The sequence below is a fragment of the Triticum aestivum genome, chromosome 7B (assembly GCF_018294505.1).
Source record: "Triticum aestivum cultivar Chinese Spring chromosome 7B, IWGSC CS RefSeq v2.1, whole genome shotgun sequence".
Lineage (NCBI taxonomy): Eukaryota > Viridiplantae > Streptophyta > Magnoliopsida > Poales > Poaceae > Triticum > Triticum aestivum.
The window spans coordinates 436,134,161-436,160,874 of NC_057813.1; the positions used below are offsets into that span (position 1 = coordinate 436,134,161).

At 50.1% G+C, this 26,714-nt stretch overlaps 1 protein-coding gene across 1 annotated transcript; it reads left to right on the forward strand.

Annotated features, from left to right (window-relative positions):
* The first annotated feature begins 7,080 nt into the window (after nucleotides 1-7,080).
* Nucleotides 7,081-8,111, forward strand: LOC123162862 (probable ascorbate-specific transmembrane electron transporter 2). The gene has a single exon (XM_044580619.1). The coding sequence runs from the start codon at nucleotides 7,262-7,264 to the stop codon at nucleotides 7,973-7,975; it is 714 nt and encodes a 237-aa protein (XP_044436554.1). The 5' UTR covers nucleotides 7,081-7,261; the 3' UTR covers nucleotides 7,976-8,111.
* Nucleotides 8,112-26,714: the final 18,603 nt, after the last annotated feature.

The window sequence follows — 26,714 nt, forward strand, 5'->3', positions numbered from 1 at the left end:
ACGAGGAGCCCCGGCCACCAAACATAGGGGGACAGAAGAAGTTGCCCCCCCAAGTAAAAATGGTGAATATGATATATGCCACCCATATCCCCAAGAAGGAGCACAAGCGTGCACTCAGGGACGTCTACGCGATGGAGCCAGTCGCCCCAAAGTTTAACCCATGGTCGTCCTGTCCGATCACTTTCAATCGCAGGGTCCATCCGACCAGTATCCGTCATGGCGGTTCAGCCGCACTACTCCTTGACCCAACCATTGATGGATTCCACCTTACATGAGTCCTCATGGACGGTGACAACAACCTGAACCTGCTTTATCAAGATACAGTGTGCAAAATGTGTATCGATCCTTCAAGGATCAAGCCCACAAAAACCACCTTTAAAGGTGTCATACCAGGTGTAGAGGCCTGCTGTACGGGCTCAATCACACTAGAAGTGGTCTTCGGATCCCCGGATAATTTCCAAAGCGAAGAGTTGATCTTTGATATCGTCCCCTTTCGTAGTGGCTACCATGCACTGCTCGAACGAACCGCATCCGCTCGATTCAATGCGGTGCCACACTGCCTACCTCAAGCTCAAGATGCCCGGACCACGCGGTGTCATAACGGTCAACGGACATACGGAACGCTCCCTCTGTACTGAGGAGCACACCGCGGCCGTTGCATCAGAAGTACAGAGCAGCCTTTTTAGGCAGAACCTCAATTTGGCAGTAAAGTTCCCGGACACCGTCAAGCGAGTCTTAACTACTCTGCAGCAGGACAGTCCAGCTTGTCCAGAGCGTGACTAGCAATTCGGCCTCCGTCCCAGTCCCAATCAAGCGGTGACATTTGTGTCGCACGTACATAACTACGCACTTAAAATACCATGGGCATGGACGGAGGCACAGCTAGACCGTGATTCATAATGCGGCTCAACCGCCCCTGGGTCCGCATACCTTCACTTTTTCTTTTTCATTTCAGGTTCTTCTCTTCCCGAGCCTTTTTCTAATAACCTGATCATCGTACCTATCACGGAACGGATACACCAAGAAGGCAAGGAGCTTTGACGTACAAGGGAACCCCCCGGTGGTCTCTACTAACGATCGTTATACCTGTTTTAAATACCCGCAGGCAGCTCGCCCTTGGTCATGGCATGTCAAATAGCCTTACTTGCTTATCGCATTACTTCTACAAGTACGCCTTGACGTATTAATCAAATTACAATGGAAAATAATTTGCGGCTCAATATTGGTAGTGTCAGCTTGTTACTTAATTTTTTCCTTGTCTTTATATTTTTTATCAATTGCACCCGTACACTCTGGTACACCTTAATTCGCCAGGGGCTTCGTCATACCCCATAACATGGCAATAAAGTCCGAACACTTTTATAGTACAGTTTGGCACCCCGAACTTATAGCATTATATGCATCAGCTCCGAATCATGTCTTTGGTCAATAGTTGGGTTGCCCGGCTCCTGTGCTTACTACCTTACGTTCCGGTATATCGGCTAGGCTAGTAAAGGGAGAACTACTGAGATTGAGTCCCGGTTCTTCCGGACGAGCACCTCAGTAGAGAGAGCCGAAAACTGACTGTCATGATGTGGCGAGAGCTGGTCAGCTGTTCGAGAGGTTTCAAATCCTTAGAGATTTTTTCCGTATTATGCGAGGAATCGGTTTTTATCTGATTAGGCATGTATAGTGTCCCAAATTCGGCCTTCCGAACACCAGGGGCTGCGCCAAAATTTTCATTGTCAAACTCCTATGGCTAAGTGATGGTGATAAAGCCATATAGTCCGATTGCCTTGTTCGTTGCGCTAAACACCTCCTTTAAGGACCAAAATGTGGAGTAAAGAGTGTTTAGATTTATCCCGAACACCCCCGTACTATCTACCGGGGGGGGGGGGGCAGAAGCCGACGACTGGCCAACTCTCAGATTTCATAAACGGCCGCACAGGAGGTAAAATTTTAAATAAACAAGCATTATATTACATAACAATCTTGTTTCATATTACAAGACAGGATAACATGAATGTATTCATGGGAATATAATATCCTTGGCACATTGCTCTGCCACAAGGCGGGATCCCTCCAGGACACTGTCAAAATACAGTTCGGGTCGGCAGTGCTCCTTGCCCATAGGCGGCCCCTCGATCATTAGCTTCATGGCGACCATCTTCGCCCAGTGCATCTTGGCGCGGGCAAAGGCCATTCGCGCACCTTCAATACAGACCGACCGCTTGATGGCTTCAAGCCGAGGGCAGGCGCTGACAAGCCGCTTCATGAGTCCGAAGTAGCTGCTAGGCATGGCTTCCGCAGATCATAGCCGGATTGTCAAATCCTTCATGGCTAGTTCGGCTGCCTTATGCAGCTCGACTAGTTGTTTCAGCTGATCTCTAAAGGGCACAAGATGTTCTAGTCCAAGGTATTGCGACCAGAACAGCTTCTCCGTTGAGCTCCCCTCTTCGGCTTGATAGAATTCGGCAGCGTCTGACATGCTATGCGGCAGATCCACAAACTCCTCTGGAGAGCTCCAAATCTGGGTAAGTAAAAGGAACCTTTCCTTCACATATCTTCTTTGCATAATGAAAGCCTTACCCACCGTAATCTTCTTGGCCGCCTGGATTTCCTGGAGGGCGCCCTGGGCTTCGGCTCGGGCATCTTGTGCGCTCTAGCAGGCCTTGGCAAGTTTGGACTCTTGATTCTTAAAATCACGCTCCAAGGACTTGTACTTCTTGATGGCGTCCTGGAGCTCTTGTTGAACCTCGTTGACCCGGGCCTCATGCTTTTCGCGTGCGGCATGCTCCTTGGCCGCCTTGTCCTCAGCCTCGGCCAGCGCCTTCTTGACGGCAGCTACTTCGGTCTTTGCCCCTAATAAAGTTCACGACACTTTAGTCAGCACGAATCATTCATCCTTCCTAAATATACACAAGGTTACTGCATACCTTGACTGTCCTCCAGCTGCTTCTTCACGTGGTCGAGCTCCCCCTCGGCCCACTCCAGATTCTGCTTCAATCTGGAGACTTCCGCAGTATGAGCGGCCGCAGCTAGCAGCGACGCCTGCTTATTCACATAGACATATTATGTTAGACTCCTACGAGAATTATTTTGATCCTCTGTTTGGCTTTTCTTTCCGAACACCGAATAGAGTATCATGGGCTACTGTCTACACTGTGATATTATTTTTACAATTACATTACTTACCTCAAAGCCTGTTAAAAGGGTAGTGTAGGCTTCGGTCAGTCCGCTTTTCGCGGACTAGATCCTCCCAATCACTGTACCCATAAGGGTACGGTGTTCGTCAACAATGGAAGCGCCTTACAGCGCTTCCAGCAACCTGTCCGGTGCCTCTGGTTGGACAGAGGTCACCGGCAGGATAGGCACGCCCCTTCTTTCGAAGAGGGCTGCTCGCCTGATTCCAGAGCTGTATGGGTCTCCAGAATTATATTCGGATGAGGGACAAATTGAATACAGCCCCCATCATCAGTATCCATGGCGGTCTGCTCCCCCATGTGTCCGGCAACCGAGGATTTACCCTCCAGCGCCTCCTTGACAGCCTCCGGATTCTCTCCCGGACTGAGGATCCTTCGGGACGACGCCTCGGTGCTGTCCGTGTCCTTGGGATAGGAGGCCGAGGGAAGGGTCCCGCTGTCCATTGCGGCCGGATCCAACGAGTCCTCCAAAGATAAGGGCTGATCGAGATTGGATCGAGCTGGACTGCAAATGCGTAAATCAGCACATTAAAACAATAAAATAAAGAGGCCAGATACATGAACGTGTCCGGATACTTACGATTTGGCTAGGGGCTTCTCCCTGGGTTTCCACTCCCAGCTGCCGTCGGTGGCCGCTGCGGAGCTGTCCGAAAGGGAAGCTTTCCCCTTCTTGGATGCCTCGGCCTCCAGGTGCGTGGAGGCCGTCCTCTTCTTTCTCCCACCATGCAGGGGGGAATGGATTTCTTCTTCTTCCTCCTCCTCGTCATCGTCTTTGGCGACGGAGGAGCGAGCCTTGGCGTCTTCGGACGTTGCGTCCGAAGTACCCTTACGACGGACACCACCTCTGGTCCCCTTGGCCTTCTTCTTGGCCTTCTTCTCCGGCACCTCATAAGGCGCGGAAACAACATCTTTGTCAGGAGCGGGGTTTATGGGTCTTCGGGCAGCGGGGCCAGGCAATTAATCCGCTCCGCTATCTCTGTCCAGTCCTGAAATAATTGATAGGGAGACTTAGATGCCTTCCTCGAATATGCAAGTAAAGGGTACACCTTGAAAACATGAAAGAAATTACCAGTTTAGCAGGGTGAGTTAGATCATGCCCGCGATCCTCATCCGTGGCCGGTAGTGTCTTGCCGGCCTTGAAGAGCACCTTCCAGATATCTTTGTGCATCGTGTCGAAGAGCTCTAGTAGCGTCTGGTGCTTGGTCAGATCAAACTCCCACAGATAGCAAGTCCGGCGTTGGCATGTAAGAATCCGGCGGACGAGCATAACCTGAATCATGTTGACAAGCTTGACTTTCTTGTTTATCATGCTCTGGACGCGCGTCTGGAGCGCTGTCAGCTCGTCCGGAGAGCCCCAGGACAGGCCCTTCTCTTGCCAGGAGGTGAGCCGCATCGGGACTCCAGATCGGAATGCGGGGGCCGCCACCCAATTGGTGCTGCGCGGCTTGGTGATGTAGAACCACCCCGATTGCCACCCTTTAATAGTCTCCGCAAAGGAGCCTTCTTGCCAAGTGACATTGGGCATCTTGCCCACCATGGCGCCTCTGCACTCTGCTTGTTGGCCGCTCACCACCTTCGGCTTCACATTAAAGGTCTTCAGCCGTAGGCCGAAGTGAGGTGGGATGCGGAGGAAGGCCTCACACACGACAATAAATGCTGAGATGTTGAGGATAGAGTTGGGGGCCAAATCGTGGAAGTCCAGCCCGTAGTAGTGCATCAGTCCGCGGACGAACAGGTGGAGGGGGAATCCCAGCCCGCGAACGAAGTGTGTGAGGAACACCACCCTCTCCTAGGGCTCCAGGGTGGGGACGATTTGTCCCTTGGTCGGAAATCGGTGAGCGATTTCCTTGGCTAGATATCCGGCCTCCCGGAGCTTCTTGATGTCCTTCTCGACGGAGGAGGCCATCCACTTGCCTCCTGCTCTGGATCCGGACATGATTGGAGTGCTTTTTTGGGCGGAGAAGGCGAGAGCTTGGGCGCTGGAGCTCGAGGATGGATGGGCAGAGGAAGGAGAAGGCGTGGGTGAAAGAGGATGAATCCTTATCCCTTTATGAAGGCAGTAAAAGTCATATGCCTCCTCACTCGCCTTAAAACTTGCCTATTCCCCAAGCGCCGTGCACATGACATGGTTGGGTTACCCATGCACGTATTGATGAGAATCCCGTGATAAGGGGACACGATCTCTGCTTTGACAAGATGTGCCAATGAAGCCGCACCTCGAAATACGGAGCGGCAGGCTAAAAAACGGTTCGAATAATGACCGGGCAGTGGCATGATGTCACGCTACAAAAAGTTGTCAGCAGATTGGACTCGTGAAATATTATACTCTCTACGGTTGTGTGTGGTACTTGTTTTGCAGAGCCGGACACGTTTTCTTTGTTCGGAAGGCTATGTTGGAATATTCGGAGGAGGAACCCGCCTTGCAATGCCGAAGACAATCTGCGCGCCGGACTCATCGTCATTGAAGCCTGGTTTAGGGGCTACTGAGGGAGTCCTGGATTAAGGGGTCCTCGGACAGCCGGACTATATACTTTGGCCGGGCTGTTAAGTTATGGAGATACAAGACGAAGACTTCTTCCCGTGTCCGGATGGGACTCTCCTTTACGTGGAAGGCAAGCTTGGCAATTCGGATATGTAGATTCCCTTCTCTGTAACTGACTTTGTGTAACCCTAGCCCCCTCGGTGTCTATATAAACCGGAGGGTTTAGTCTGTAGGACAACAATCATAACCTCATAGGCTAGGCTTCTAGGGTTTAGCCATTACGATCTCGTGGTAGATCAACTCTTGTAATCCTCATATTCATCAAGATTAATCAAGCAGGAAGTAGGGTATTACCTCCATAGAGTGGGCCCGAACCTGGGTATTGTGTTCCCCGCCTCGTGTTACCATTGGCCTTAGATGCACAGTTCGGGACCCCCTACCCGAGATCCGCCGGTTTTGACACCGACAGCTACCTCGACAAACGGCACAAAGGGATACCGCCTTGCTTGAACAACCTCGTCGGTTTTCACTCCAGTCACGACCACTGCGATGCATCGACCGTTACGACTTTGGGGGAGGGGGGGGGGTGTCTGTTGGCTTATCTTCGGATTCTTCTCCAGTCTCACCGTCTGCGTCACTACCGTTGTGACTACGGGGGGATGTTGAGTATATTGATTATTAGGAAAGACCAGATAGACTAGGATTTGTTCTGACTTATCTTATACTCTAAGTTGATCTTTATACTCCTATATATATGCCTATGAGGCTCAAGCAGTACAATAAACAATTCCATCAATCCCTCTCTCTCTTGTACAAATACCAACACCGACCAGATCCTGCTAGATCCACCGAAGACACACACCTTCACACGCCCTCCGTTAGTCGCATTTCCGGAATGGGGACTAGACAAGGATAATCTCATTCCATCTTCAAAGAGTCGTTACCGCCTCATCTTCCTCAGCAGAACACAAACCCGAAACAAACTCGTAAAAACATCGAAAACAGAGCAAGATCCCTACTATCGACAAGGATGGTCCACTGCGTCTCCATGCGGTTCTAGGACCATAGAAGCCGACCCTGAGTTTTTTTTTTTGCCCGCAAAAGAAAAAAAACTGGGCCTCTCTTCTTGGAGAGCTTGACTGACCTTGAAGGTGAAGCCCGCCCGAGCTTAATTAGAGCGTATAGCACACGCTCAGTGCACTGTACCATGCATGAATTGATCTTTTTCTCTCGAACACCATCAATATGATGTTGGCAGCGACTTGATTAGGCTAAATCAGTCGTTCCATCAGTAATTGCCTGACTGCCTTACCCGGGCGATTGACCATGACACATGCCGAAAAATCAAGAGAAAACAAAGCAGTCCAGCTAGAAAAGATCGATCGGATCCGCGTGGAATGGCCCCGTGCCCGTGCGTGGCTGCGGCGGCGAGAGCAACCACGTCCATATAAATGTAACCGCTAGTTGGCCATGGATCCAGCCTTGCTCTACTACATCTACATGCACCTCTGCCCGCCGTTTCAATTCCATTCTGTTACGGAGCAACGAACTGTCAGTCCTCCGAGCAACGAGATCAGCAGCTAGCCAGCCAAGAACCATGAAGGCGGGGGCATCACCGCCGGCCAGCAGGGCGGCGGGCGTGCGGACGCTGGTGGTGCACGTGCTGGCGGTGGCAGCCACGGCGCTGGTGCTGTTCTGGTGCATCGGCTTCCGTGGCGGCCTCGCCTTCCGCTCCAGCGACAAGCAGCGCATCTTCAACGTCCACCCGCCGCTCATGCTCATCGGCCTCGTCGTCATCGCCGGGGAGGCCATCCTCGCCTACCGCACCTTCCCGGCCTCCGTCAGCCGGGACGCCAGGACGAAGGCGCACCTGGCGCTGCACGCCGCGGGGCTCGCCGTCGGCCTCGTCGGCGTCTACGCGGTCTTCAAATTCCACGCTGAGGCCGCCATCCCCAACCTCTACTCGCTGCACGCCTGGGTCGGCATCGCCACCATCACGCTCTACGCGCTCCAGTGGCTCGCCGGCTTCCTCGCCTTCTTCTTCCCTGGCGCCGCGCCGGAGACCAGGCGGTCCGCGGTGCCGTGGCACGCCGTACTGGGGCTCCTCGTCTTCGCGCTCGCCGTGGGCAATGCGCAGCTCGGCTTCCTCGAGAAGCTCACCTTCCTGCAGTCCCCGCCCGCGCGCCTCGTCGGCAAGTACGGCGCCGAGGCGCTGCTCGTCAACTTCACCGCCGTTATAGTGCTCCTCCTCGGCATCGCCGTCGTGATCGCCACCGTCAACGCCGACTCCACCAGATACACCGCCATGTGATCCATCGATCGATCGAGCTTATTTGTTATTATGACAACGCTATGCTATGCACCTGCTTATCGATCGGTCCTACGTATACGTGTTAGTGCTCCTGTACAAACTTTAAATTAAACAGTCAATATGTGTTGTGTTTTCACATGGATATGCATATTTGGAGCATACAGATATTTTCGAAAAGGGGAGCAAGCCCCGGCCTCTTCATCATGTGATGCAGACCACCCGAAGCCACCACCCACACCTACAAACACGACAAGGAATGCCCTTGCGCCTCACCATCTAGAGCCGGGGTCAGCGTCGATCCGCTTGCATATGGTGTACCAGGAGCAAACACCCGGTGCAGCGGAGCCAAAGTGTACAACGCCTGCACACGCTTACCACTAACCCATCTTTAGGAAAAAGATTCGCATCATCCTTGCTAGGCTGGTCAGCCGTGGACACCGCCACAATGCCAAACAACAACACCGCCCTGCACTCATCCGTAGACTCATCCGCCCCGAGACTCCATTGCACCATTCCGCCGAGACCCACTCACGTCGACACGGTACATACGATGCCGCTCCATCTCTGGACCCCTCCAGCCAACACTTGCAACAAGAACGAGGCCCCCCAAGAGAACCAGATCCAGGTTTCCCCTGGAGCAAACGACCCTTCTCGGCGAGTCTATGCGGTGATCCAAAGCCGCTACGCCTTTGCGATCTCTCCGGCAGATATGAGCTCCAAAATAGTGCCTCCAAAGAGGTAGACGAAGCCACATGCTGCCACTGTCTAGTCCGGCAAGCCAAACTTGAGGTTTCGCTCGGAGCTCGATGGGACCGCCACCATGACGATGCCCTCCAAGGAGGTTAGCAGCGTCCGTAGACGTCGTCACACAATTTGTGCCGGCAGATCCGGGCAAAGAATTTCTCCTTGCTGATAGTCCCTTGAACCAGGAGAGCAGGAGGCAGAAGCGCTAATCAGAGACGTCCACCAACAAAGTAGAAACATACGCGTCAGGTGAAACAAATCCGGGCACATGGCCCGAACCCGTCCAACCTGACCTGACAAGAGGAGCCTTCGCCGGTGGGGATAGGATCCAGGCACGCCAGCTCAGGATCTGCCGCCACCGCCCGTGTCCCGTCATCGCGCCTTCACCGCGCGCCGGAGAACCAACACACCATGACGCCCGGCTTGCGCCACTCCTTGGACGAAGACACCGGCACTCACCGCCTCTGCCAACCAGGCTTCACCTGGCCACACCCTTTGGCGGCGGCGAGGGAGGAGGAAGGAGGGGAGTGAACCGGCAGCGGCCGGAGTTTGTCGCCCCGGTGCGTCTAGAGGAGCTTCACGGGAGTGATCCCTTTTTTGGAGGATACATATAATTTCTCTCATGATATGAGTTGATGTAATCCACAGACTACTATGTGTTTCATTCCATCTATTTTTAGATCAACACGAGGAACCTCTTCGCTTCCATTTCAAACTAGAGAGGCAGGTGACAACTTCATTACTATATGGTGGAGTACATGCCTTCTGCGAGCCTCTGCGGTTGAGAATGCCCGCTCCGCGTTGTCGGTTGCACGCTAGCCTCACACGACTGGCTCCCTACGGCTTTGTGGTCCTTCCAATCTGCACGGGCGCCTCGCACCCAGACGACTTGCCTCGGGGGCCCATGACGGGTGGGCCGCAGGCGTGACTGGGCCACCTCTCTGTGTGGGTTTTTCTTTGGGCGCACGTGCATTGTTTCACGCGCTGCCCCACACATGATGGTTGAGTGGGTCTGACTGTCAGCTCGCCCCCTGCCGGACTGCATCGCTCAGACGAGACCGAGATGCCCACGCACACCCGGCTGGTGCGCTCTGCGCCATTTGATCTTCGCGGTCCCCCCACACTTGGCTGGTTTTCCTCAAGGGTTCATGACATGTGGGCCATGGGTGCAACTGAGGCCACCTCTCTATGGCAGGCTTCCTCGTGCCAACGTGTTTCCCCACGCGCGAAGGGAAAGGCATGGTCCGTCTGGTAGCATCCTTCGCCATGTGTCGGGCTGCTCCACTCGGGTGAGACCAGGAAGCCTGCGCGCCGGGCTCGTCATGCGCTTCTTGTCGGGCTGGTTAGTTCGATCCAGCAGGGTACGCGCGTGTGCCCAAGTGTTTTATTTTGATCTACCAACTTGTTATGGTGTTCATTATGGTATCTTTTATGTGGACCTGCTATCTTATCGGTACTTTATTAAGGTTGCCTTTAACGTGGTCATTTCCAGGCTCATATATATAGGCACTAGGTTTTGGGCTTTCATTGTCTTCACCTGGTCCTCTCTAGGGAGTTATAAATTCCTTTAAGTTACCACTTGGGCCTTCCCTCTAGGAATTGGCCAGGTGCTTGGATCCTACTGTGGATGATCTTTCCTAACTTGGTGTTATCAATGGTCAAGCAATCTTGAAAAGTGTTAAACTAGAACATAAGAGGTTTGAATCCACCTGATTAGTGCTTACACATCCAGGACAAGATTTTTGAATTTAGTTGTTCCATTTTCTACTAGGAAACAAAGAAAGAGTCCATTGACATCAGTTTTAATAGGAAACTATGCCCCCCAATGTTTGATTCCTTTGCTTTCACTCCATCCATTGGTAGATTGGAGGTATTTTGGTTGTATTGACCTCTGCTCACTGTAAAGGAGAACTATTTTTCAATATAATTTTGATGCCTTTGTGGGTCTCCAATCTATTAAGTGTGGAAGTTCTTGGACCCTTACTAATATTTATGCTCCAGGTCAAGATGATAAGAAACCTGAATTCTTGAATTGGTTAGTTAGGGTTCAGATCCGAGAGGATGTTGAATGGTTGTTGGTTGGTGATTTTAATCTTATTAGGAATCCTGATGACAAAAGTAAACCTGGTGGGAAAATCTCTGAAATGCTACAATTCAACATTGAAACCAGTTGACGTGGCTTGAATCTGCGTTGGTATATCCCCAAAGAGGTAGGGATGATGCAACACAGCTACGACAAGTATTTCCCACAGTTATGAAACCAATGTTATCAATCCACTAGGAGAACCAAGCAACACTATGTAAACCGTACCTGCACACAAAGAACAAATCCTCGCAACCCAACATGTAAGAGAGGTTGTCAATCCCTCCTCGGTAAAAAGATAGATTAAATGGTATGAGTTTTGATAAATAGATCACACAAGAACACAAAATAAAAGAGGCAAATAAAAAGTGCAGTAAGGTATTTTTGGGTTTTTGGAATAATAGATCTGAAAACAATATGATAAAAGATAGACCCCGGGGCCGTAGATTTCACTAGTGGTTTCTCTCGAGAAAATAGAATCCGGTGGGTAAACAAATTACTGTTGGGCAATTGATAGAAGATCAAATAATCATGACGATATCCAAGGCAATGATCATGTATATAGGCATCATGTCCAAGATTAGTAGACCGAAACAATTCTGCATCTACTACTATTACTCCACACATCGACCGCTATCCAGCATGCATCTAATGTATTAAGTTCATGGATAAACGGAGTAATGCAATAAGAATGATGACATGATGTTGACAAGATCTATTCATGTAGGAATAGACCCCATCTTTTTGTCCTTAATAGCAACGGTACATGCGTGCCTCACTACCCCTTCTGTCACTGGGTGACGACACCGCAAGATCGAACCCATCACAAAGCACCTCTTTCCATTGCAAGAAAAATCAATCTAGTTGGCCTAAATAACCAAAGATTTGAAGAAGAAATACGAGGCTATAACAATCATGCATATAAGAGATCAAAGAACCCAAATAATATTCATGGATAGAACTGATCATAAACTCGAACTTCATCGGATCCCAACAAATACACCGCAAAAAGTCATTACATCAAATAGATCTCCAAGAACATCGAGGAGAACATTGTATTGAGAATCAAAAAGAGAGAAGAATCCATCTAGATACTGCCTACGGACCCGTAGGTATATGGTGAACTACTCACGCATCATCGGAGGAGCACCAATGAGGATGATGAACCTCTCCGTGATTGTGTTCCCCCTGTCGGACTGCCGAAATAGGGCTCTAGATTGGATCTCGTGGTTCTGGAACTTGCGGTGACTGGAATTGTTTGTCGTCGAATCCCCTAAGGTTTCTGGAATATCTGAGTATTTATAGAGCGAAGAGGCGGTTGAGGAGACCTTCATGGGCCCCACCACCCATCAGGGCGCGCCAGGGGCCTCTGGCGAGCCCTGGTGGGTGGTGGACCCCATGGGCCTGCCCCCAGGTGCTTCCTTGGCTCCCAAGTTGTCTTCTGGTCCAAAAAAAACTCCAAAAAGTTTCTTGGCATTTGGACTTCATTTGGTACTGATATTCTGCGAAGTAAAAAATGAGCAAAAAATAGCAACTAGCATTGGGCACTATGTTGATAGGTTAGTCCCAAAAAATGATATAAAGTTGCTATAAAATGATTGTAAAACATCCAAGAATGATAAATTAACAGCATGGAACAATCAAAAGTTATAGATACGTTGGAGACATATCAACATCCCCAAGCTTAATTCCTACTCGTCCTAAAGTAGGTAAATGATAAAACATAATTTTTGATGTGGAATGCTGCCTAACATGTGCATCACATATCCTTTTCTTTTGTAACATGGACATTTGGACTTTTAGATGGTTCAAAGCAATAGTCTATATTTGACATGAAGATTTCAATACTCAAGCATAGCAGCAAGCAACCATGTCTTTCAAAATATCAACACTAAAGAAAGTTATCCCTAGCCCATCATGCTCAATCGTTGGTCCATTCATGAAACACACTCGAATATTAGCTACATCCAATGCACAAGTATGATAATAATGCCCCCTAGTTGGTGCTTTATAAGAGAAGATGGAGACTCAAATAAAACAAAAATTTCATAAAGTAAATAGATAGGCCCTTCGCAGAGTGAAGTAGATATTTGTAGAGGTGCCAGAGATTAAAGCTTAAATTGAGATTTTATTTGAGAGGCATGCTTTTTTCCGTCAACAAAAACGACTGAGTAATTCCCAATACTTTCCACGCTAGATACATCATAGGCTGTTCCCAAACATAAAATAAAGGTTATCCCTTTTCCACCATTCTTTCACAATCCATGGCTACACTACAAAAAATACACTTCTGTGATGATACGTGTTTGTCACAATAGGTCGCGTTTTTTTGTCATGCATGTACATCCATGACGATTTTATGACAGAATCAAGAGAGTCATACCAGTGCTGTCGTAGAAGTGTTCCATGACATTACCAAAATTATCATCACGGAAGTGTCCACTTCCATGACGATAAATCGCGCGTCACAGAAGTGCTTTCGTCAAGGGTGACCGACACGTGGCATCCACCGTAATGGAACGCCCTTAAGCTATCGGGTCGGGTTTTGGATATGATAACCCGTTAACAGCCCCGACCAATGGGGATTTTCCACGTGTAAAATCATCATTGGCTGGAAGAAACACGTGTCGGCTCATCGTTGGGACAGATGTCATCCACTCATTGGACAGAAGGCGCCTATGATACGTCGACACGTGGCATGGCCCAATAGAGGCCCATTCCTGTGAAAAGGCCGGCCCATTTGACTTGGTCAAAAGGTGGCGGGCCGGCCCATGGAAAGCCTGTTAATGACTTGTTCGCATATAGCCCATTTACAGCCCGCTAACCCAAGGCCCGTTACGCCCTATCCGAATTAGGCCCAATAGCGTCATCTGGGCCATCCAATATGATTCCAGCCCGTTTTCACTTCTGGCCCATGTATGGCCCATGACGTCTTTCAGCCCATATGAGGCCCCTTGTAACTCTTGGCCCATTAATGGCCAGTGGTGAAACTGGCCCACAGTGAACAGTGTATCACTTTATACCCATTAACGGCCCGTGGAGAAACTGGCCCGTAATGAACAGTGTATCACTTTATACCCATTAACGACCCGTTATTCCGTTGGGCCGTTTCCAGCCCATGTTATCTTTCGGCCTTCTCAGAGCCCATTTACTCTTGGGCTCATTTTCAACATTCGTTTACTTACGGCTTGTTACTGTCATTTTTTGCTTGTGGGCTAAATACAACCAGAGGTTACAATCGGCCCATTTTGTGGCCCGTTAATACGTTGGTCCGTTTTCATAGCGTCATCAAATACGGCCGATTAACGACGGCCCGTTATGGTCGGCCCATGAATAGACGATTCCAGCTCTAGCCCGTTTATGGCCATAACGCAGTCTGTTATTGGCCCATGTTTGGCCAACCGATCATACGGCCCGTACAAGGCCCATTGATGATACGGCCCGTAGAAGGCCCATTGTGTCTACGACACGTAGAAGGCCCATTGTTTCTACGGCCCGTAGGAGGGAAATGGTAACTACAGTAAATATGTAGCCCATGATTATTGTGGCCTAGTTTTAAAAAATAGGTTATTGCGGCCACTAGCAAACCACGGAAAAAGAACTGCACTAACTACAAGCAAAGAAATAAACAAGTGAAAGTGTGTTATATCGACTAGAGGGGGGGTGAGGAGGCAATTTTTATGAATTCTTCGCTGAGGAATTTGCTGGTGAGGAAATTCCTAAATGAAGAACTACCAGCACAGAATAAGTACTCAGAAGTAAACATAACCAAATACAAGCATAGTCATCATGACGAGATGAAGACAAGCACAAAGTACAGAAAGCGTAAACACAGGATAACACAAGAAAGAAGACGGACAGACTGAAGAAATTGAACTGAGGAAATTGAGAAAGTCTTCAGTCAAAGTCTTCAAACAGATATGAACAGGCACACAACAACAGACATGAGGAAATGAAAGAGTTGAGGAAATAGAACCAGTAAGCTCGGTGAAGACAATGATTTGGTAGACCAGTTCCAACTGCTGCCTCAGTTGTACATCTGGTTGGAGCGGCTGACTATTTAAACTCGAGGACACCCAGTCCCGGACACACAGTCCTCACCGTATTCTCCTTGAGCTAAGGTCACACAGACCTCGCCCAATCACTCGTGGTAAGTCTTCAGGTGACTTCCTAACCTTCACAAACTCGGTCACTCGGTGATCCACAATTCCTCTTGGATGCTCTAGACCTTGACACCTAACCGTCTGGAAGAAGCACAGTCTTCAAAGGAAACAAGCGTCGGATCCACGCAGGATCAATCTCTTCAGTGATGCTCAATCACTTTGGGTTTGTAGGTGTTGGGTTTGGATTTTCCTCACTTGATGATTTTCGCTCAAAGTCCTCAGAGGATGGGATGCTCTCAAATGACAAGTGTTAGTTTCTCTCGGAGCAGCCAACCAGCTAGTGGTTGTAGGGGGCAGCTATTTATAGCCTAGGGAGCAGCCCGACATGATAAGACATAAATGCCCTTGTCTGATATGACCGTTAGGTGGGTAGATATTTTGGAACAGCTGGCGCATAGCACAACAACGGTCGGAATTTTGACTACAAAAATCCTCAGGGCTATTATGTTCCTCACTGTGTAGGCAATTCGCACTCGCGAATTCCTAACTCCTCAGTCAGAACAAATTCCTCAGAGACCAGAAGAACTTCGTCTCTGTCACTAAAGAATATGACTGAACTGTATGAGATTTCCAATGGCTTCACTCGAAGGGATTGGTAGGTGTAGGATTTTGAGTTGAGCATCACATGGAAATTTTTCCTTAGTATTTCCTCGACCCCCTTTAACAGTACGGTGCTTCCTATGACTCAAGAAAGAGAAAATGAAACTACAAAAACAAAAGTCTTCACGCTTCATGTTCCTCGAATGATTGCCAAGTCTTCAAGGTTACACCAATTTCTTCACTTTCAAAGTCTTCAGAAAGTCTTCAGAAATCCAAAGTCTTTAGTTGAAGAACTTCATTTTTAGGGGTCGACTTTCTCTGTAAATATCAAACTCCTCATAGACTTATAGACCTGTGTACACTCACAAACGCATCAGTCCCTTAACCCATAAGTCTTCAATACACCAAAATCACTAAGGGGCACTAGATGCACTTACAATCTCCCCCTTTTTGGTGATTGATGACAATATAGGTTAAGTTTTCAATGGGGATAAACGTATGAAGTGTAAATACCGATATTGAGGAAAAGATATAGAAGAACTCCCCCTGAAGATGTGCATAGTGAGGAATTTACTTTTGAAGCAATGCACACTTGAAGAGTATAATCATGGAGATCTCCCCCTATATCTTGTAATTCATACATGCATTTGATATATAATATGAAGAATTTGAAATGCATGATGAAATATGGTGACTGATGTAATTCAGCATGCATGCATTGACATTAATGAGGAATAAGCATGCAGAAGAACACAGCAAAAGTATCAGGCCACCATAGAGTTTAAGATTACAACTCGATCCAGCAAAGTCATCATAAGAACGAGAGTTGTAACTTAGCAAAAAACGCCCATATAGGATAGACCCGCTTGAAGACTAACTCAAATTTCTCCCCCTTTGTCATCGAATGACCAAAAGGGATGAAACTGAGGACTAACGCCCCTGAAGAATATCATGATGATGGAGGAGCGCCAGCGTTGTCAGGGTCTTGAGTCGTTGTAGGGCCTGCTGTAGTGTCGTCCAAGTCTTCATGCTCGTCTGTGGCGCATGATGAAGAATATGAGTGAGGGAGTCCTGGACTAGGGGGTGTCCGGACAGCCGGACTATCATCGTCCGCCGGACTCCGAGACTACGAAGATACAAGATTGAAGACTCCGTCCCGTGTCCGGATGGGACTTTCCTTGGCGTGGAAGGCAAGCTTGGCGATACGGATATGTAGATCTCCTACCATTGTAACCGACTCTGTGTAACCCTAGCCTCCTCCGGTGTCTATATAAACCGGAGGGCTTTAGTCCGTAGGACAACATACATTACAACAATCATACCATAGGCTAGCTTTAGGGTTTAGCCTCCTTGATCTCGTGGTAGATCCACTCTTGTACTACCCATATCATCAATATTAATCAAGCAGGACGTAGGGTTTTACCTCCATCGAGAGGGACCGAACCTGGGTAAAACATCGTGTCCCTTGTCTCCTGTTACCATCCGCCTAGACGCACAGTTCGGGACCCCCTACCTGAGATCCGCCGGTTTTGACACCGACATTAGTGCTTTCATTGAGAGTTCCTCTTTGTCGTCGCCGATAGGAAGGATGCCTCCACCCGTCTTCAAAGACGGTATTTTCGCCAAAGGGGCCTTGGCCACCGGCCAAACTATCCGGCTAGGCGGTTTTCTTATGACCGCCTGTCCGGCCACTGCTTCGACAATGACTTCCCAAGTCGTCAAAAGCAATCTCCGCGTCGGCTCGGAATTTGCCAAGCGGCTGGATCCAATGGAGCTCTCGTCTATCAACGAGCTCTTGGATCGCATCGCAGCCCTGGGAGTCGCTACAGACTACAATCAGATTGGGCTTAAAACCGATCTGAGAGAGATTAACTCTCCCCAGGCCACCCACCACGTCGCAGTGGTAGAGGAACAATGCGGCGACTCTTCGCCTATATTGAAAACTAGTCATGTCCGGATTCCCGAACCCTCCATGCCGGATTTCCGCGGAGGGACGGACTTCGATCGAGCATTGAACTTAAAATCATGCATCGTTCCGGACTCTCTGGATCGTGTCCAGCAACCCAAGCTTCCGAATTCGGAAACCCCTCGGCCTTTAAGCCCCAATATGGGCAGGGATCTGGATTTTAGTCCACCCACCCGCCCAGACATATGCGATCTATCTCTAATACGGCAAGAGCCCACTGAAACAGTACATCACTACTGGGCTAGATTCCTCCTGGTTATGGACAGGATAAAGGACTGCCGAGAGGAAAACGCAATCTCAATCTTTTGCAATAATTGCACGGACAAGGGAATATTGAACGCCATTGGCCGTCGTAAAATTACACGCTTCACCGATCTAGCGTCCATAGTACGAAAATACTGTGCGATGGAGAGTTTCCGGAAAACCGAAAATCAGTTTTGGGACAATCCGGCTCTGAATACAACCCTAGTCCGCAACAAAAGGGTGCATCGTACTGAGGCACCAGATGTAAAAACCAAAAAGCAAAAACCCCTTAAAGGGCACGGAACCATACTGGAAGGATGGCTCAGCGGACCCTGTAAGCTTCATAGTACAGAGGGTGCCGTCCCAACTCATAGCTTTCGAGCATGTTGGATACTACGGCAGGTGGCCAAAAGTGGCGAGGAGCTTCTAGCCCCGGAAAACCACTCCAACAATACCGGTACGGTATCAACAGTCTTCGAGACCTTCGCATCAAATAATATGCGAAAACGAACAATCCGCGGCCTCGCCGAAGTCTACCAAGTAGCAACAGCAATCCATGGAGCGACACAACCATCACCTTCAACGCCAGCGATGAACCTAAATTCCGAACAGCTCGAGCACCAGCTGCACTGGTGCTTAGTCCCATAGTGGATGGCTTTCGGCTTACAAAGGTCCTCATGGATGGCGGCAGCGGACTAAACCTCATATATGAGGAAACTCTTCAAAAAATGGAAATAGACTGGAGCCGTATTAAGCGAAGCAGCACAACCTTCAGAGGAGTAATCCCTAGCCGGGAAGCGATCTGCACCGGAAAAATCACACTCGATGTGGTGTTTGGCTCGCCGGACAATTACAGATCCGAAGAAGTCATGTTCCAAGTGGCCCCGTTCAACAGCGGATATCACGCTATATTAGGACGAGAGGCATTCACAATTTTTCAAGCCGTACCCCATTACGGTTATATGAAGCTCAAAATGCCTGGGCCCGGCAGAATAATCACTCTCGCTAGTGATCCGGACATAGCACTCCGCGCCGAAAACAAGACAGCCGCACTAGCCCTGGAGGCACTATCCGAAGCCCTAGCGGCAGAAGAACTCACCGCGCTGCGCTCTACGGTGAACAGGGACGATGTGATACTCGATAAAAGATCCAAGTCCACCTCATTGAAACCAGTAGATGAAATAATAAAATTCCAGGTCCACCCAACGGACCCAACAAAGACGGCCTCCATTGGGGCACAAGTGAACCCCGAAGTAGACGCCGCACTGCGCGAATTTCTTCGAGAAAATTGGGACATTTTCTCCTGGCATCCTTCGGGTATGCCCGGAATCCCACGCAGGTTGGCAGAACATAGCCTAAACATCCTAAAAGGATTTAAGCCAGTCAAACAGGCTCTTCGATGATTTTCCGAACCCAAAAGACAGGCAATGGGAGAAGAGCTAGCCAAAGTATTGGAAGCCGGATTCATCCGAGATATCAAACATCCGGATTGGCTAGCAAATCTGGTAATGGTACCAAAGAAGGACAAATCCTGGCGCCTATGTGTCGATTTTAAAGACCTCAATAAGGCTTGCCCAAAGGATCCCTTCCCTCTCCCCCGCATCGACCAAATCATCGATGCTACCGCAGGGCACAATTCGTTGTGCTTCCTCGACGCATACTCTGGCTACCATCAAATAAAGATGGCGGAAGGAGATCAAGCCGCAACGGCATTCATCACCCCATATGGACCATTCTGCTTCAACACGATGCCCTTCGGACTCAAAAACGCCGGCGCAACATATCAGCGCATGATTCAAACATGTCTGGCCACCCAGATCGGCAAAACAGTAGAGGCATAAGTAGACGACGTAGTCGTCAAAACCAAACACGTCGAAACTCTAGTAGACGACTTGAGGCTCACATTCGACAACCTCAGAGCATATGACATCAAGCTGAATCCGGAAAAATGCGTTTTCGGTGTACCAGCCGGAAAGCTACTGGGCTTCATCGTATCCGGTAGAGGAATTGAAGCAAACCCAGCCAAGATCCAAGCTCTATCACAACTGGATATCCCAAAAGACCTCAAGCAAATACAAAAGTTAACTGGATGCGTGGCGGCTCTAAGCCGCTTTATCTCCCGTCTAGGAGAAAAGGCATTGCCCCTCTATCGCCTCCTCAGGCGCACCGAACACTTCGAGTGGACGGATGCTGCCACCGCCGGACTCGAAGAAATAAAGGCCATACTGGCAACAAATCCGGTCCTGGCTGCGCCCAACCAGGGCGAACCAATGTTGTTATACATCGCAGCAACACATCAAGTTGTAAGCGCGGTACTCGTCGTCGAACGAGAGACAGAAGGGCATAAATTCCCTCTTCAAAAACCACTATATTACGTATCCACTGTGTTAACCCCCTACAAGTCCCGTTACCCACACTATCAGAAGATAGCGTATGCGGTGTTCATGGCATCTCGGAAGCTCCGACACTACTTTCAAGAGTGCTCGATAACAGTGGCCTCCGAAGTACCACTCAATGACATCATAAATAACCGTGACGCAACGGGCAGGATTGCAAAGTGGGCCATTGAGCTCTTACCATTCGATATAACTTACAAACCTCGGCGAGCTATAAAGTCACAAGTTTTGGCTATCTTCGTCGCTGAATGGACCGAGGCCGAACTCCCTAAAGAGTACGGCGCATACTCCAATTGGATTATGCATTTCGACGGCTCTAAAATGTTGGCCGGGCTGGGGGCTGGCGTCGTATTGACGTCCCCAACCAGGGACACAGTCCAGTATGTACTTCAAATAATGTACACGGACTCCAACAACGCAGCCGAATACGAGGCCCTGTTACATGGTCTCCGGATGGCAGTCTCCACGGGCATTCAACGCCTAGAGGTGCGAGGGGATTCAAACCTTGCCATATCCCAAATAAATGGAGAATTTGACGCCAAGGATCCGAAAATGGCAGCATATCGCAACGCTGTCCTGAAAATGTCAGCTCGGTTTGAAGGACTCGAATTCCATCACATAGCCCGAGATAACAACCAAGCGGCCAACGTACTGGCACGCATCGGTGCGAAACGTGACGCTGTCCCTCCAAATATCTTCCTGGAACGGCTCTTCAAGCCATCCGTACTATGGGAAGAGGAGCCCGGAAGTGACAAACTGGGAAAAACCGCGCCAACCGGCCATTCAGCTGATGACATAACACCTTCAGCCCACGACATAATGGCAGTAATCGCCCCGTGGACAGAACCATTCCTAGCCTACTTGCTTAGGCAGGAACTTCCCGAAGACCAAAACGAGGCCCGCTGCATAGTCCGGCGATCTAAAGCCTACAAGGTCCATGAGGGAGAACTTTATAAGAAAAGTACAACCGGAGTCCTTCAAAGGTGTATCTCCGAAGAGGAAGGGCGAAACCTCCTGGCTGAAATTCATGCCGGACTAGGCGGACACCACGCAGCAGCCCGGGCCCTTGTAGGAAAGGCATTCCGTACAGGATTTTATTGGCCGACGGCCCAGGCAGATGCCCAGGACTTAGTCCAGCGATGCGTCGGTTGTCAGCTCTCTTCTAATCAGAGCCATATGCCACCCACCGCCCTCAAAAATAAACCCATTACCTGGCCGTTCGCGGTCTGGGGGCTTGATATGGTTGGACCCCTTAAAGGGGGAACCCACAAGCAAAGGTATCTATTGGTCATGGTGGATAAATTCACCAAATGGATAGAGGCCAAACCGGTCAAAACGGCAGAGTCCGGACCAGTGATAGACTTTATATCTGGGGTTGTACACCGTTACGGTGTCCCCCACAGCATCATCACCGACAACGGCACGAACTTCACGGCCGACGAGGTTAAGTCATGGTGCAAAAATATGGGCATCAAGCTCGACTATGCTTCAGTCTATCACCCTCAAACCAACGGTCAAGTGGAACGAGCGAATGGTCTAATAATGAGCGGCATTAAACCCAGACTAGTGCGGTCACTTACTAAATCTGACACGCACTGGGTTGAGGAGCTCGACTCCGTACTCTGGGGGCTGCGGACAACGCCTAACCATACTACTGGATTCACACCATTTTTTATGGTATACGGCGCAGAGGCAGTCCTGCCCTGCGACATAATTCATGACTCACCTCGAGTGCGCATGTACGAAGAAAGAAAAGCCGAGCTGGATCGGCAGGACAGCTTGGACACATTGGAGGAAGAACGCGACGTCGCCAAGGCTCGCTCTGCATTTTATCAGCAGCAGGCCCGAAGATATCAAAGCAGAGAAGTACGGGCCAAGACTTACAACATTGGCGAACTAGTTCTACGCCTGCTGGACAAGAAAAAGGACAAGCTCAAGCCCAAATGGGAGGGTCCCTTCATTATCGATCAAGTCCTGATCGGCGAAGCGTACCGCCTTCGAAATGCGTCGGATAACCGACTCGAGCCGAACCCATGGAACACAGCCCGCCTCCGAAGATTCTATGCCTAGCGCCGGACTAAGAGTTCGTCCCCTTCCTCCGTTCAAATTTTTACACTTTGGCTCTCTTTTGTTTCTCTTTCCTCTCATAACCTTTTTACTAAAAAGCCCCTAATGGCCTACTTTCGTATTGTTCACATACACTTGATGTGCCATCCACACTCATTATACCTGGGGGCTTCTTTTCTAGAAGCTCAATTATAAGGGTTTCATGCCCAGCACATGTGTCAAGCTTCCACATGTACCTTTTACTCACCATTATATGCATCGATATGACTTAAGTTTTGGCCAAGCTGGGTTGCCTGGCTCCTGTGCTTACCCATACGTTCCCGATTATTCGGCTAGGAGGTAAAGGGAGCACCTCTGCGATTGTTACTGCCAGGTCAGCCGGATGTGTACCTCAGACTGGGTGAAGCCAAAAGCTAGCGTTCTGAAGGGAATATTTGGTCAGTGACTTAAAAGATGATTTTTTACCTACTCATTTATCCGCCCCCAGATGTTTTTCTGCTTTTTTCGCAGTCCGGACATGCACTTTAGGGCATGCCTCCCAGGGAAAGGAACCCTTAACGGAACTATTCTCCCTGGAAGATGTTTCTTACTAACCATGTAATATAACATAACTAGTTGGGCACTTGTCTGATAAAGCACTAATGACCCCTACGCCTGGTCTCCATGCATACCACGGTTGTTTCTTAACCAAAAAGGTATTCGGACACACTCCGGACTCTAGGGTCCCGAGGTTGAAGCGAAAAGGTCGGCAAAGACAAACGATCTACAATCCGGCTAGAAGGCATTTCACATGTCACTTTAAAGGAAAACATACATTGTCAAATTTACTGATTGTATTCCTCCTCAATCCCGTCTAACAGGCTGTCTAACTTACAGTCCCGTTGGGAAAATTTAGCAGCCAACTCTACTTGGCTGTATACTAAACTCACAGGGATCTCCTTCCCATCGGGCCCCACCGGTCCAACTTCGGCCATGTGGTTGGGATCCGCCTTCTTGTAACGCGTCTTCACCATGGCCCAAGCCTCCCTGGCACCTTGACGGCAAGCCGAAATCTTCCACAAACGGAAGCGCTGCCGCACTCCCTGAAGCTTCTCCGCAAGCTCCCCAAGGCCCTCGGGTAGGGAGAGGGCTGGCCATAAAGCCTGGACGACGCCGCTCATTGCCTGCCGAACTCGTTCGAGCAGTTGCAATAGCTCGGGAAGTTGATCACCCGTTGATTTGGGCATCTCCTCCGCAGGGCGACCTGTGAGTATACCTACAAGACATATTATGTCAATTTACTTCCTCGCCGAACTCTTCTTTTCAAAGGAGTCCGCTCAAGCACTTACTATAAATGCCGCGACGAAGCCGCTGATTCTCCTTAACGGAGCTGGACAGCCTGGCTCGAGCGCCTGTTAGTTCTTCTCCGAGCTGGGCGTTGGCATCCTGGAGCTTGTTCCTTTCTTGCTGCACCCTATTCAGCACCCTCTCGCCGGCCTTTAGCTGGGGCAGTAATTCTTGCCTATCCGGCGGCACCTACAATGTCACTATTAGACTTGCGCGCACGCCGCACAACGCTTATATTTATTAATAAAAATGTGTTACCAGGAGGAGTCTCTGCGTCTCCTCCTGCGGCAGCAAGTGCGGCCTCAAGTTGGGCCTTACATTCTTGCAGCTCCTGAGACAGCTGGGCATTCTTCTCGGTAAGAGCCTGCGTTTCAAATGATCCTTAAATCAGTTAACATAACTACTTTAAGTCTCGGGGGCTACTGGTATATATAACCATTAAAATTCCCTTACCTGTATGTCTTTCACATACTGCTCCGTGGCTCTGGTAAAACCATCTTGAGCGGCACGGAGGTGCGCGTCCCCTGCGTTAAAGGCGTCCAATGCCTCAGGGGAGAAGCAAGCTTCATGAAATACTGTCTGACGGCGCCTATGGTTCATGGTGCTCTCCACCTCAGACTTGGTGGCGGACAGCCTGTCGGTGTCCTCCGTTGGAGGAGGATCCGGCCCGCGTCTTGCGCTTGCCTCCCCCTCCAGGCCGAGCGCTGGAGCCTGGACGGTATAGGTTGGATCGGCAACTTCCGCACCCGCAGTACGGCGAGCGCTTTTTCTCCTATAAAGATCACGAGCACTCAGACGCTTCCTAGGAACGTTGCTCTGAAAATTTAAATACGAGCTATACCTTTGCGGCGATGTTTCAGTCCGTGCCGCGCTCCTTTTCCGCCTGCTGGTCCGGACTGACCTTTGTTGGTCAGCCGTCGTGGGCTCGGCTTCCCGCCTTGAAGGCGCTTCCTATAAAACACCATCGTTCGCGAAGGTCCGAAATGGGCAAGGAAGAGATAATGGTGTCCGGACCTCGGTCACAATCACCTGGGAAGCCGGATACAGTCCGGGGTAGTCCACTGTAATGGCGACCAAAGCATTGTCCATGCTGAGCTGGTGAAACACCCCGTCGATCAGCTCCACCTTGATGTCCGGATCCTCTTCGGAGGCCAGATCCACGGATCTTTCTGGATCCTCGGGTTGCGGAGCGGGACTTACCATGTCCTCCACAGTCCGGCGTAGATCCTGCGCCGAAGACATAATATAAGAAGCCTAAACTTCGAAAGCATGGGTTGAGCCCTTAAAAGTGTTCGCTTACCCAGCCTCTAGGGTTGTTCATGGAAAACCCATTCAAAGGGTTCGTTCGAAGGAAGTCCTCCTTCTCCCCCTTGTACAGGCTGGACAGGATCTGCACCAGATCCTCGGTCGAATCCGGCCCTTCGCAGCCATGACGGGTGGCATCGTCTTCCCCGTTGAAATCCCACATGGGGTGGCCTCTGTATTGCAATGGCTGTACCCCCCGCATGATGCATGTTGTCATGACTCCAATCATGGTCAACCCGGAATGGGCCAGTAATCTTATTCGGCCCATCAGGTAATGGACGCTCTTGTCTTCCTCCAATCGGGGGCTCCGCGGGCGCCAGCTGAGGCGTTTCTTCAGAGGAGCAGCACTAAACTCCGGGAGGCCAATCCGGACTGGGTCCGGCAGCGGAGCGTCTTCTATATAAAACCACTCCGAAGGCCAGTCTTCGGACGCCTTCTTAGGGGTACCGGATGGGTATCCGGTCCCGGCAATGCGCCATATTTCAGCGCCGCCCACTTGATATATAGATCCCTCGTGAGAACGCGGCACGAGGCAGAACAACCTCTTCCATAGTGCAAAATGGGGCTCAATGCCCAGGAATAGCTCGCAAAGAGCTACGTAGCCCGCGATATGCAGGACAGAGGCGGGCGTAAGGTGATGGAGCTGGAGTCCATAGAACTCCAGGAGCCCGCGGAGGAACGGATGAATTGGAAATCTGAGTCCCCTTATCAGATAGGGGACGAAGCATACCCGCTCCCCTTTGTTGGGACTTGGGGTAGCCTCCGCTTGCTTCCCACCTTGGTAGGTGGCCAGCCCGGCTCGAACCGGGACCATGAAGGCCGGAGGGAGATATCCCCCCGCTTGGAGCTTTACTAGCTCGTCGTGTGTAACAGAGCACCTCCTCCAATCTCCAGGCTGTGGGCTGGGAGCGCGAGAAGAGGAGCCGCGTCGACGGTCCATGATGGAATGGATTTTAGGTCAAAAGCGCTCCGATGAGTATTCGCGGAAGGAAGATGGTGTGGTTTGGATCTGGATTTCGGCCTCTTTTGTAGGCGGATGACTCGCACGACTAGGGGGTGAAACATAAAAGACACCCTGGCTTTTCGCATTCGTGCGACGCGTGGAAGAAGGCCATTATTGGGCGTAGAAGCCAAGAAACACAATATTTATGATGAAGCCCGACACTGTTCGGCAGGTACATGGAACTTGAAGGGAGAACCCGCCTTGCAACGCCGAAGACTATATACGCACTGGACTTATCGTCATTGAAGCCTGGTTCGGGGGCTACTGAGGGAGTCCTGGACTAGGGGGTGTCCGGACAGCCGGACTATCATCGTCCGCCGGACTCCGAGACTACGAAGATACAAGATTGAAGACTCCGTCCCGTGTCCGGATGGGACTTTCCTTGGCGTGGAAGGCAAGCTTGGCGATACGGATATGTAGATCTCCTACCATTGTAACCGACTCTGTGTAACCCTAGCCTCCTCCGGTGTCTATATAAACCGGAGGGCTTTAGTCCGTAGGACAACATACATTACAACAATCATACCATAGGCCAGCTTTAGGGTTTAGCCTCCTTGATCTCGTGGTAGATCCACTCTTGTACTACCCATATCATCAATATTAATCAAGCAGGACGTAGGGTTTTACCTCCATCGAGAGGGCCCGAACCTGGGTAAAACATCGTGTCCCTTGTCTCCTGTTACCATCCGCCTAGACGCACAGTTCGGGATCCCCTACCCGAGATCCGCCGGTTTTGACACCGACAATGAGCTAGCCACCAAGGAAGGAACCTTGACCTTCTTGTATTTCTTCGGTGGAGGAGCAGACCAGTCAAAGTCTTCCTTGAAGCCCATTTGGTTTAGATCTTCTTCACCATATAGATGTGACAGAATAGCCCAGGTGTGATCAAACACTTCATGGAGG